At 45.3% G+C, this 12,046-nt stretch overlaps 1 protein-coding gene across 1 annotated transcript in view; it reads right to left on the bottom strand.

Moving 5' to 3' along the window:
* The window catches only part of MAMDC2 (MAM domain containing 2), a 124,569-nt gene extending 113,693 nt beyond the window's left edge, over positions 1-10,876 (bottom strand). The window contains exons 1-2 of the mRNA XM_054583036.1: positions 10,722-10,876; positions 10,224-10,337 (exon numbers count right to left, since the gene is read on the bottom strand). Of these exons, the coding sequence (XP_054439011.1) occupies positions 10,224-10,337; positions 10,722-10,755 (148 nt within the window). The 5' untranslated portion in view covers positions 10,756-10,876. The remainder of the gene's footprint in view (positions 1-10,223; positions 10,338-10,721) is intronic.
* Positions 10,877-12,046: the final 1,170 nt, after the last annotated feature.

A 12,046-nucleotide genomic window follows, 5' to 3' on the forward strand; every position in this document is an offset into this window, starting at 1 on the left:
ATGCTCAGCAAGAGATCACCCATAAATGCCTCCCGACTTATTTTACAACAGAAATATAATAAAAAATTTATGAATAACTTCCTGGTAACCAAATGAGACACAGATGGAGTTAATTAAAAAATATAAACCATTTTGCATCCTTTTCATCACCCAGCAATTTTTGTTGTGAGTAGCTGAGTTGTGGGGAGGCAAGAGGCTTGAGGGATATTCTGAGAGACAGAAAAACTTTCTCAGCAATTCAGCTGTTTCAGTTGTTACACAAAAAGGCCACTCTTATCCTCTCTCAAAAGTGGCTAAACAGCGTATTTGACAGACTCAAAGGCCACTGGGGTCACAGTTGAACATGATATCATTGGAAATTATTGATATCTTCTTTAACTGGGGGTGGAGGTGATCTAAAAACTTGAGATGAATGTTTTACATTTAACAGAACTCCCTTTTGAATTCAATACTCTTGAAAGCATATGCATATGGAAAGTAAATAATTTCCAGTCCAGAAGCCCAAGATTAAAACTGAATCATGCCTCAGGTCAATACTCGGAACCTTTAGATGTGTTATCTCTGACATCAGTTCTCTTTATTATACCATATTTAGCAGAGAATGATGTGTTGGTAGTTTGTGGAGTATTTATGCTGACACCAAAGATGAAAATATGTAGGGCTAATACTACATAACCTAGGATATATTAGTTTTTTATTTTTTTAAAGATTTCATTTATTTATTTTTTTAGAGAGAGGGGAAGGGAGGAAGAGAGGGAGAGCAACATCAATGTGTGCTTGCCTCTTGGGCGCCCCCTACTGGGGACCTGGTCTGCAACCCAGGCCTGTGCGCAGACTGGGAATCAAACCAGTGACTCCTTGGTTCACAGGCTGGCACTCAATCCACTGAGCTACACCAGCTGAGGCTGATAGATTAGGTTTTTTGTCAGTTATTCCTAAGCTTCACACATGAGTTCAAAAAATATAAACCATTTTGCACCCTTTTCATCATCCAGCAATTTTTGTTGTGAGCAGCTGAGTTGTGGAGAGGCAATAGGCTTGAGGGATATTCTGAGGGACATGGTGACTCTTTAAAATATGACACCACTGTCCAACTCATATTTTCCTCATCAGAATTTGTGGAAAAGGGAAAAAGTTTTCAGAAACAAGCATGTGATTTCACAGATTTCACAGATTTAAATCTGGATTTTCAAAATTTGCAATGGAAAACCAGAGCTTCCATAAATCTTATATTTTTTAATTGGCTAATACAGGGTCAATACAGACTTAAAAGAGAAAGTTCTCCAACAGTCTATTATCTATTTTTAATAAAGTCACAAAATAGAAGAAATCTGTAGAAGCTTAAAAAAGAAAGCTTCTTACATTATAGTTTCAGAAAAATGGTCTTAATCATAAAATAGTGGTAAGCAAAGAAGGCAGCTTTGCAGTGAAGTTAAAGCATATTAAAGTCATCTTCATTACAAGCATGGCCCCAAATAACACTTTGGCTCTCCTTGGCAGTGAGGCAAAAGTTTCTCAAATATGGAATGGAAATTTCTCCCAGCATTGAGCTAAGTTATATATCTCTTTGCTGTATAGCAATATTGCCATTCTGTTAACAGTAATAGAATACATGAGTACCAAAATGTTTGTCTAGTAGGGCAACCAGCTTGCAAAAAACACATTTATCTCAGTACTCTTTTAATTCTTTCCCAGTAAGAATGGATGAATTAGAAGTGTTGGAGTATTCCTTAAGACTGCCAAAGTATTTTTTCCCTTAAGTTCTCTGCCAAAATTATGTTGAGGACTGAGAAGAGAATCCTTCCAATGTTTCCGAGAGTAAACGTTAATCTATTATGGGAAAAAATAAGTAAAATTACATTTCCCTGTCTGTGCTTGATGTCTGCTTGATTCCAAAGGCTCAGCACTGCACGTCAGGCGTACTAACTGCAGCTGAGGCCTAGAGCTCAGGGAAGGAGCTGGAATGTTGGGGCATCAAATATCTGGCAGAGGTTTCCACTAACTCCAGAGAAACATACATCTTGCAGTTCTGTCTTCCTTGGTGTTGACCTCTGGACCAAGGGAGGGGGCTCAGGTCTTTGGACCCAGGTGGGCTTGGGTAGATGCTCTGACCCTGTGTTTCCTTGAGGATGTTATCGTCATCTCTCTGTCACATCCTTCCTCATCTGTAAAATGCTGGTAACCAACCCCAGGATCACTATGAAGGTTAGGTATGATGTAATAACAGCACGTGGCAGGTACCATTAAATACTGCCCACGATCACAGACCCTGGCTGCGTAGGAAGCTACTGTGCAGCTATTTCATTAGGTTTCACTTCACACTTCTCATTAGGAACTACGCCTATAAAGAAATAAAATAGAAATAAAATAAAATAGGGAACTATTCCTATACAGAAATGAAATAGGAAATTTGAAATTTTCTCAACTGTTGGCACCACCAAACAGGTGCCCAAACTACTTGGGAGTCACTCTCCACTCCCTGGTCCATTGTTCCCACACAGTCAGTCATCAAATCCTGCCAATTTGTCCTCTTTGGGTTCTTTGTTTTTTTACTCCCTGCCCTTCACTCCTACTATTTCACCTGTTCTATTGCAAGCCCTCCTCATCTCTCCGCTGGACCACTGGATAGCCCTCTACCTAGCCTCCCCAATGCCAACCTTATTCCCCTCAAATGGACCCTCCTCAAAGCTGCTGGACTGGATCGCAGGCCACATACTACTCATCATCTGCGGGATAATGAATAGGCAGATCCAGCGGCGCAGTGACAAATGTCCAGTGGTAAAGTCTCACAAATGGTTCCTCCAAAAGGATCTTGTCTACACTTTGCATCTCTTCATTATTGCCCACCATATAGCTCTTTAGACTTGCTGTTGATTCTCAAAGCTAATTGATACCCTTTCCATAAACTTCTTTTCTGCTTAAATTTATACTGTTTACAATGAAGATCTCTGACTAGTATAGAGTTCCATTTGCTCCTGTCATAACTTCAGGTTTGTGTTTCCTTTTATTGGTCTTCTGCCACCAAGGGCAGGGACCATGACCATGTGAGGTACTCCCTATTCTCCTTGTACTCCAATGACTAACACAGTGCCTGATGGGTAGTAAACACTTACATGCTTGTTCATAGATGAGTATTAGGAGTTTTTTCCTATAAAACATGTGACTCATTCAGGATACTATGAAGTTATGGTATAGTTCCACTTGTTTTGTTTTATCTTATTCTTAGCCTCAGAATTCCCAAATACACAAATAACTTTTTCACAGAATAGAGAGAGTAAATATTCTGGCAGACTTCACTGAATCACAAACCTAATCCATTGGTTTTGCCATTACTCATATCAGTGTGCAAGAGATTCTTTTAGCAGTAAGTGTATCTGCTGGTCTTTACCCATTAAGGTGGGTACCGTTGATGTCTCACACTCTAGTTCTTGGAAACAACAGCTCTCCAAAGCTAGTTCAAAGTCTGATAATCTTTGGGCAAAAATACTTTTCCGATCAAGCAGTGTCACTCTTGAGGTTGCTTTGTGATTGTTTGTAATGGCAGAGGACCAAGGGACTTGGCAGCCCCTTGATCCTCTAAATCCTTGACAGCTAAATAACCCAAGAGCCATGTGTACATTGGTATGCCAGGGATGACACAGGCTACATATTGGTGAGGCAAGCTGAAAAACTGCTTCCTCGTTATATTTGGAAATTACAACATAAGCCTCCAAAATCTTTGAAGTCCTATGGTAGGGCGGATTAAACACAACCTCTTTCACTCCAGGAAAAAATGTCAAGGCTTATCAAGACCTTTAGAGACTGATTAAATTCAAGGTGTTTGTTGATGCTACATACTGTTTGTCAGGTGTGGTGGGGTGGACGTGGTCCCTGTTCTTAACAATGCAACACTCTGATGAGGTGAAGGGGCGGAGACTCCAATAAGGAGAAGCTTATAAGATTTACAAAGTGAAAAGTGGAATGAAGGTTTACAAGGTAGAAAGTGAAGACAGACATGGGAAGGGAGAGAGGTTCATTTAGTTGGGAAACTCAGGGAATGTTTCAAGAAAGAGCTGGACCTTAAAGCATGAATGGGATTTAAATAAACCAGGATGGGGCAGAATAATACAGATGTTGAGAACAATGCAACTAGAGCAAGGAGGCCACAAAGTCAAGGGTGTGTTGTGTGAGTAGCACATTAGGAATTAATTAGAGGGCAGAGTAGAAATATAATTTGGGGGCAAATCATGAGAGGGTCTTGAGTGCCAAGCTAGGTTTTTTGTACTTTATCCTGTGGGCAACTAATAATCATCAAGGGATTGATGAAGGCGGCATTTCTTCTTAGTTACTTCTGGAGGGGGTGGGGAGTTGGCAGTCATTCTAAGGCACTGTCCTCAACTTGGATGCACACTGGAAAAACCTAGGAAGTTTGTTTATTTCTAGTGTTTGCTTTTTTGTGAACAATGCCAAGTCTGGCCCCATTTCGGGCCAAATAAATCAAAATTTCTTGGTGTAGGGCCTGGACAGGACTATTTTTAAAGAAATTTTTAGGTGTTTTTAATGTCTAACCAAGGTTAAGAACCACTGGCCCAATTCATAGGTATAAGAATTTATTTATGAATGTTTCGTTTCGGTCAGGAATGCTTTGCTGACACTAGCAGTGACATTCTGCTTTGCTTAATTAGGAATGGCCTGACGGGTATAACGGGAGTTTCTGATATGCTGACAAAGTTCCTTACCCTTAAATAATTTTCTCATTTATCACCTGTAATACATTTTTCTGTGTTAAACACTACCTTTTTTCTAAAGTGGGATAATTGGCAGATACGAAAATCAGGATTGACCAGCCAAGATGACCAGAATGTTCAGCTACCTATTTATTTATTGCGATATATATCATCTCTATGAAAACAAATGGGTTTCACTCAAATATTTAAAAATCAAGTATTGATTAGTAAGAAAAGTAGGACTACTGGTGGGGTGACCTACCAAAGAGATCCTGCTATTTTAAGAACCAGGATCTTTTATGAATACCATATCCTAAGATACAAGTCACCAAAAAAACAGGGTAAGAGACTGAATATGGCAATGAAGGGAGAAAGTTCTATGACAAAAAAATTACCTTTTTCTCTCAATACATTGCGGCCATAGCTGACTTCTGCAATTGTGAGAAAGGAAACATCTTAAAAATCCCCCGGCACACATTGAGCATTAGGCTAGGAGCTGGGTGGCAGCTTCCCACTGAACAACTCTAATTTGAATAGGGAGGTCCCCAGGCTGGGTGCTGGCCTTGGTAGAAAGGAATTTGACCAGACACAGCCACGTCCAGAGAAGTCAGTCACGGCAGGGAAGAGCAGGCAGACAATGACCAGTCCAGGCAGGTTAAATCCCAAGTGGAGGGGTCAGACAAGAGAATACAAGACCCTAGAATAACTGACAGGGAGGCCAAGGGTTAGGGCCCTCGGAGGGTGATTGACGCTGGGGCACCAGCTCTGGGGATGGATCCATAGGAAAGGGCAGGTGAGGGTAGGAGGCGGGCAGGGCAGTGCACAAAGCACTCCTGGCCCGAACCAGGGATTTATGGGGAAAAAGTGTAAGTCTTTGGGAGAGTATAAGCCACATGTGAACTTGGTCTTGTCACTTACCCCATTACCTCATTCAGCCACACAAAAGTTAGATGGCCTGAAAGGCACATGGGTGCTCAAAAGAGAGGCAAAGGATAGGAAGAAGAAAGTTGTTCCTCAGGCTGGAATGAAGAGCAAATGGCAAAACTATAACCAAAAGAAAATGAGACTCTCCTCAGCTCCCCAGAAGTGGTGTTGGAAAGCTGTTTGAATTAGAACTCATGATTGTTAAAATGCAAATCTAGTAATAGTGAGAGTAGGAATAACAACAGGTTACATGTATAAAGTGCTCACTATGTGTTTGTTACATGCATTAATGTATTCGATCTTTACAATAATCTTATGAGATAGGCACTTTTATTATCTCCATTTCACAGTGAGGAAACTGACACAGAGAGCATAAATAACTTGCCCCAGGCCACACGATATGAAAGGGCAATCTGGACTCTAATCCAAGCTGTCTAGCATAGAGTTTGTACTAACGACTAAGATTAAGTTGTTTCTCACAATGAGGAATTACCTTTGAAGCTGCAGAATGAGCTGAAGCACAAATGAAAATGCACAAAGACTTTTTAATCATCCAATACTTCTTTTATTTATTCAGTAAATGTATTCATTCAACAAATCTTAACTGAGCATCTACTACATGCCAGACCCTTTTCTATATGCTGAAGACAGGTGGGGCCACACACATCTGAAAGAGTAAACGCACTGTATGACCCAGAGTTAGGTGGCTTTATTATGAGGCTTTTGTAGGCCCACACCTTTGGAACCCATGCTTTTTCACTCAAATGAACTATAATTACATCTCTGATGAAGAGTTTCCAAAATGTTATAATTAACACATTGCACTGGATGGCCTCTGAGGCTCACCTCTAGGATCAAGGAGCCCGGGCAGAGCAGAGAAGAGCCAATGCTGGGCTCAGGCACAGAGCATGGCAGCCACGCTCACCCTGGCAGCAGCAGTAGCCAGGCGGCCGGGGAATGCCACAGGACACAGCTGCAGGAATAACATAGCGATCTCTGGCATTGACCATCTCTCCCAGAGACATTCAAGGAACAGCCCGGACTTGTGCTGCCCTCCAGCCTCTACACAACATGGGGATTGTGTTTCTGCTTAGAAGGCACCAGGAGACCACAAGCAGAGGAAATGCAGGTTCAGGCAGGCCCGGGAGTGGGATGCCCCATGAACTCGTGATTTTAAGATGAGATGCTGAGTGGGCCCCCCAGGGTTAGGAAAAGAGCTGGGATCCTCAGGAAGGGAAGAGGTTCCTTCTGTCCCAGGAATGCCCCCTGGGCCCCTTGCCAGACTTTTGGCTCTAGCTGGGCCTCAAGAAATATCAGGCGGGATTTATCACTATTTATAATAACTGGCACATGACTGAGGGCAGAACTGAAACTCAGATGGCCAAGTGACCGGAAGTGTCTTTAAGAGAGAAGGAAGGGATTTGGGTGAAGAAAGGGGGTGTCAGAAGGAGAAACATGCAGGTACTTACAGTGTGATTTCGGCACATTCTCCCATGGCCCCACCCCCACCCCCTGGTTGCGCCAAACCTCTAGATGGATCCTGCCTCAGATACCAGCACTTGCTCCGGGGTACAAATACCATCCAAAGTCTTCCTGTGTTAGGCAATCTCTCAGACCCTGACCCCCCCAGCTGTAGAAAAAACCGCCTTCCCTACAAAAAGTGCTTTGAATTTAATTTTTTACTTTCTCTCAACCTGAAACATTTCAGTATCTACCTACCCCTACTGTGTGGCCTAGTGCTTCAAACTCCCAATTAAAGAACAGTACAAATAGCTACCTGGATTTGGACTTAACCCCTTCACCTTCCTCAGTTCCACTGAAGGAGTAAGGTTAAAGGTGCTAAACCAAAATATCCAAAAATTAGAGTGAAGCCAAAATCCACCTGATGACTAATTTGAACTGACCCTTTGGATGCAAGACTAACTTTCTGTTCCCTAAGAATCCTCAGCCTAACGGCTTCTTTCCCACAGCTGGCTTTAGGGAAATGGAACCAATAGTCTCGATTTTGGCTAAAAACCACTGTTCAAAGGAGTTCTAATATGCTCTCAACTCTGAATGAATAAGTAAGATTTTTATAGGGTAAAATAGATCCTGGATTTTAATGCAAAACTAAAATGGAAAAGCGAGTTCAAATCTGAGTCTGTCATAATCTTACTTGCCTTGACGAGTTAGGGAAAATAAAAAACATTCTACAAAAGAAAAACCAGAGGAAAATTTAAAAAACAAGACAATCACCGACAAAACTAGAAAGCAGAGGAGGCTAGATTGGAGGGGCTGGTCACATGCACTAGTGTCACACCCTGTCCCTGGGTTGCCTCCCAATGCGGTGCACAACCCAAGTCAACACGCTGCCCTGTCCAAACTCACCCATTCTGTGCCCCAGGACGATCAAGCATATTTCAAAGTGATTATGAACTAGAGACATTGGAATTGTAATCAGAGATGCTTAGAGAACTAATACTTGAAATAAATAAAGGATTGGTCCTCAAATATAATTTTGGACAGCTGGGGAGATATTTTAAGACAATTACCCCCAAGTTTTAATCTCCTGTGATGCAAGTCTAATGACTCCCTTCACTGGGCTTTAGCATTGTTTTCTCCACTGTAAATTAATCTGCTGACCAAGGACATAAAGCAAGTGCCATCTGTGTTCCCAATACTGTGGGGAAATGTCTCTGAAACCTACAACTCTCTGTGGTGGCTACAATGCACAGAGGTAGATGGAACCAGTTTCAAAGGGTTCTTGGAGCAAGATGAAGGACATTTGCAGAGAAACTTGTGAGCCGCTTGCAAAATTTCAGCGCGGGGCAATTTTATTATCTTTAATTTACCAACCTAGAAATGGGTTTGTATAACCGAAGTTCTTAGCGGTGGCTTCTCAGCAGGCAACCGCAGCAGCTGGTACACAACCAACCCACTGTCCGCCTGGAGTGGACTGTTATGTCCAAGTTCTAACCTTTGAAAAACTCGATCTGTAACGACTGAAGCCTAACCTGCCTGCTCTGCCTGGGGTGCTCCAAGGAGAATGAATGGACTTTCCACAGCCAAACCAGTAGTCCTAGTCCTGAGCCAGAAAGCAGTGGCTGTTAGAGGTTAGAGAGAAAGGAAAAGAGAAGGCAACAGTGCCTTCATTATACTATTAAACCATAATCACCTTTTCCTATAAGCATCTTCCTGTTTTCCCTAAAGGGGCCCTGTTTAACAGCCGCTGGGGCAGAGGTGCCAACTCAGCAGAGAGCACTTCCTGTGGGTCTGGGAGGCGGGGGAGTTCAGCAGGCTGCCACATGCCCACTGACCCAGGCGGCAGCAGGCTGTGAAGGGGCCACCATCCTGCCAGCGCTCGGGGTGGAGGCTCAGGGACTGAGGCTCCTGGATTAAGGGGTGATGTTTATTTCCCTGTCTTAGGGTCAGGACTAGGCTGAGGCAAGAGAGGTTCTAGGGCACAAGATTGGAGGTTTTTCACTCTCAGGGTCACGCAAGAAGCCATTTTACCCCAGTCCCAGATTACTACTGAGCGTGTTCCCTCCTGTTTCACCCTTAACTAGACAGCTCAGAGCTGGCCCTTCAAAGATACCATGTCATATGGCCCATCATTAGAATATTCTAAGACTGAGATTCCCTTCTGTGAAAAATGGGCAGGACATCATCCACCTGTGAGGGTCAAAGAAGCTGAAGTTTGCAAAGCCCCAAACAGAAGCCTGGGGCAGAGGACACTTTGATGACAGTTCCTACGTTTCTAACCAGGGGTCTGGGCTCCACCCTTCCCCAGGGAGCCAGCCTGGAAGACTGGAGGCCCAAGAACAATTGAAAAGGGAAGGAGGTTAGCAATTCTCCTTTCTGCTGCAGTGTTTTTTTTTTTAATGGAGGCTCTTTCCCAGTCCAAATGGCCTGGCGCTCCAACCTTCTAAAGGGGGGAGAAGGGACACCCAGTGCCTGTTGCTGGACACTGGAAAACTATTTATTTTTACTAAATGAAGGGTAAGAAGATACATCTGTAGACCCCACATTTACACTTTGTCACTGGAACCCAAATGGTATGTAGTGGTGAGACCACAACCGACACCTGCCAGCTCAGTGACCTCAGGTCCAAAGTCATGGACTTGGTTTCCTCTTTGCCAAGTGCTGACTTACAAATACAACAGGAGTATGAGGATAAAGTCATGCCACAGAACACGGAGGTCCCTTCACAGAACTAGGGAACCACTCCTGCAGCATGGGAAGAGAATGCTGTATCTGACTTTCCCAGCTCACAAGGGTGTCTACCAAAGACCATGATGACCTTACCAGGGGCACGCAGACTATGGGTGACAATCATTAGCTGTGACCCCTTCTCCCTTCCATTATGGAGTGCTGAGGGGAGGGGCAAAGTCTTAGAGCTTCTACCCTCAGGCCAGGTAAACAAAGGATGCCCCGCCCCACCCCCCACCTCTTCTTTGGCCATCCTTACAGCACAGCTGAGGTTTGGAAGAAGGATCCGTGAAGCACACGTTTCGTCCCAGGGGAATTTAAACTCCAAGATAGCATTACCCCAGTGAAAGAGCCGACCTGCAGGAACCAAGTTCACCGTGGCACCAGTACACTGAGTCTCCTTACCTTCCTCATTTAAAATCCACGGCAGGGACGCAGACACAGAGTCGAAGCCACAGGTATTCTCTTCAAAGGCGCAGGAGCCAGCGGGCTGGTCCAAGGCACCGGCAAGCTGCAGGGCTGCGGGCACAAAGTGAGTTTCAGTTCGGGGCTCGGGCCCGGGAGCGTCTGCACTAACTCGGGGCGCCCCTGGGAAACTACCTGGTGAAAGTGAGGAGAAGGCGTGCAGGACGGTGCCGGTGAGGGACGCACTAAGGTACCCTCCCCTCCCCAATCCCACCTCCAGGGCGCTTCCATTGCGGGAAGCCGCCGCGCACCCCATCACCACCCCATGCTTGGCTTGGGGAGCGAGAATAGCGGCTGTGGAGTCGGATCGGGAGGCGCCCTCGCAGAGCTCAGCCCGAGATTGAGAGCCAGGCCACGGGAATATCAAGAGAGAGAGAGAGGGAGGGTCACGAGAGCTCTCCCCACCCCTCCCGAACAAACACCGCGTCCAGGCCTTACCTTTCACTGCCAGGAGGATGCCCCCTAACAGCATGGTCGCTCTTCAGGGCGGAGGACCGGAAAGGGGCGCAAGCTGCCAGCCCGCTGGGACCAGCTGCTTCCAATGGAAGGAGCGTGGGAGGCGGGGGCACCGGGGACCCGGGGAGAGAGAAGTCAGTCGAGAGGCAAAGCGTGCACTTGGAGCTGCTCAACTTTGCAAAGCGGCTCCGGAGCTGAGCGGAAAACTGAAGGTGCCTAAATGGAGAGCGCCTCTGGCTCAGCTGCAGCCGCGGGTCTGACCGCGTCCCTCAGGAGGCTGGCCAGCCGCACAGCTGGTCCTTGACGAGGATGGGGCTGGGCGGGGAGGAGACAACTACACACTTTTTTTTTTGAAAGGCTAGCCTGGAGTGGCTGGGAAAGGCGAGGTCGGGATGCAGTGCCTCCGCTCAGGATTTTAAAGCTTGGGACCAGACCCCTTGCAGACACTTGGAGGGGGCTGGCCCATGAGTGGTGGGAACCAGCTTATTTCTGGGGACAGCCTTTCCGCATCTGGCATGCCAGTCCTGCAGGGCTGGCCCTAATTTTAACTTCTTCCCCCCCCCAAAATGGAAGAGGGTGGAATTCTCCTAGGAAATCTAGAGGAAATTTTGGAAACTGTAGGGTGGAATAAGCATCCTATCTCATGAGTTTCAGCGTCTGTGGCCCAGTAAGGCTAACCTTGAAATACCACCCCCCATTTTTAGCAGTGGAATGTCTGGCATGCCTGGTGCTCAGCCTTCCCTCTGTCCAGTGAAATGGGGGCATTCCTCCTCTCCAGAGAGCCATGATAAATTATCAGAAGGTTTCTAAATTGGGATGTGGGGTATGGGGTTGGTGATATGGGGGAAGGGTTTACTGTGAGGTACCCACGTGCTACAAGTTTGCTTTGAGCACTAAGTGGGTCTTTAAAATTGTTCTCTCCTGGTTAAAAAGAAAAAAGTGTGGTTTTTTTTTTTCCTTCCCAATCTGCATTATCATGTTGTGCAGGCAATTTTATGCCTAGAATGGTGCTTCTCAAACTTGAGGGCACCATGAGAATCCCCCAGAAACACCATCGGAGTTTCTGATCCAGTAGAACTGGGGTGGGGCCCCGGGTTCTGCATATTCCTAAACGTTTCCAGCTGCTGATGCTGATGCTGCTAGTCTGCAACCACACTTGGGGGACCGCTGGCCTAACAAACTCCTGTTCAACCACCAAAGCCCTTCTCCCATGCCATCACCGGATTTCCAGACTCTCCCTGGGGTTTCTTGTCCTTCACTGGTAGCTGCTTCTCAGTCTCCTTGGCTGTTTCTTGTTATCTCTCTGA

This window comes from Pteronotus mesoamericanus, unplaced genomic scaffold (genome assembly GCF_021234165.1).
Source record: "Pteronotus mesoamericanus isolate MK-2021 breed Mesoamerican mustached bat unplaced genomic scaffold, CSHL_Meso_final contig_73, whole genome shotgun sequence".
In the NCBI taxonomy this organism is placed as follows: Eukaryota; Metazoa; Chordata; class Mammalia; order Chiroptera; family Mormoopidae; genus Pteronotus; species Pteronotus mesoamericanus.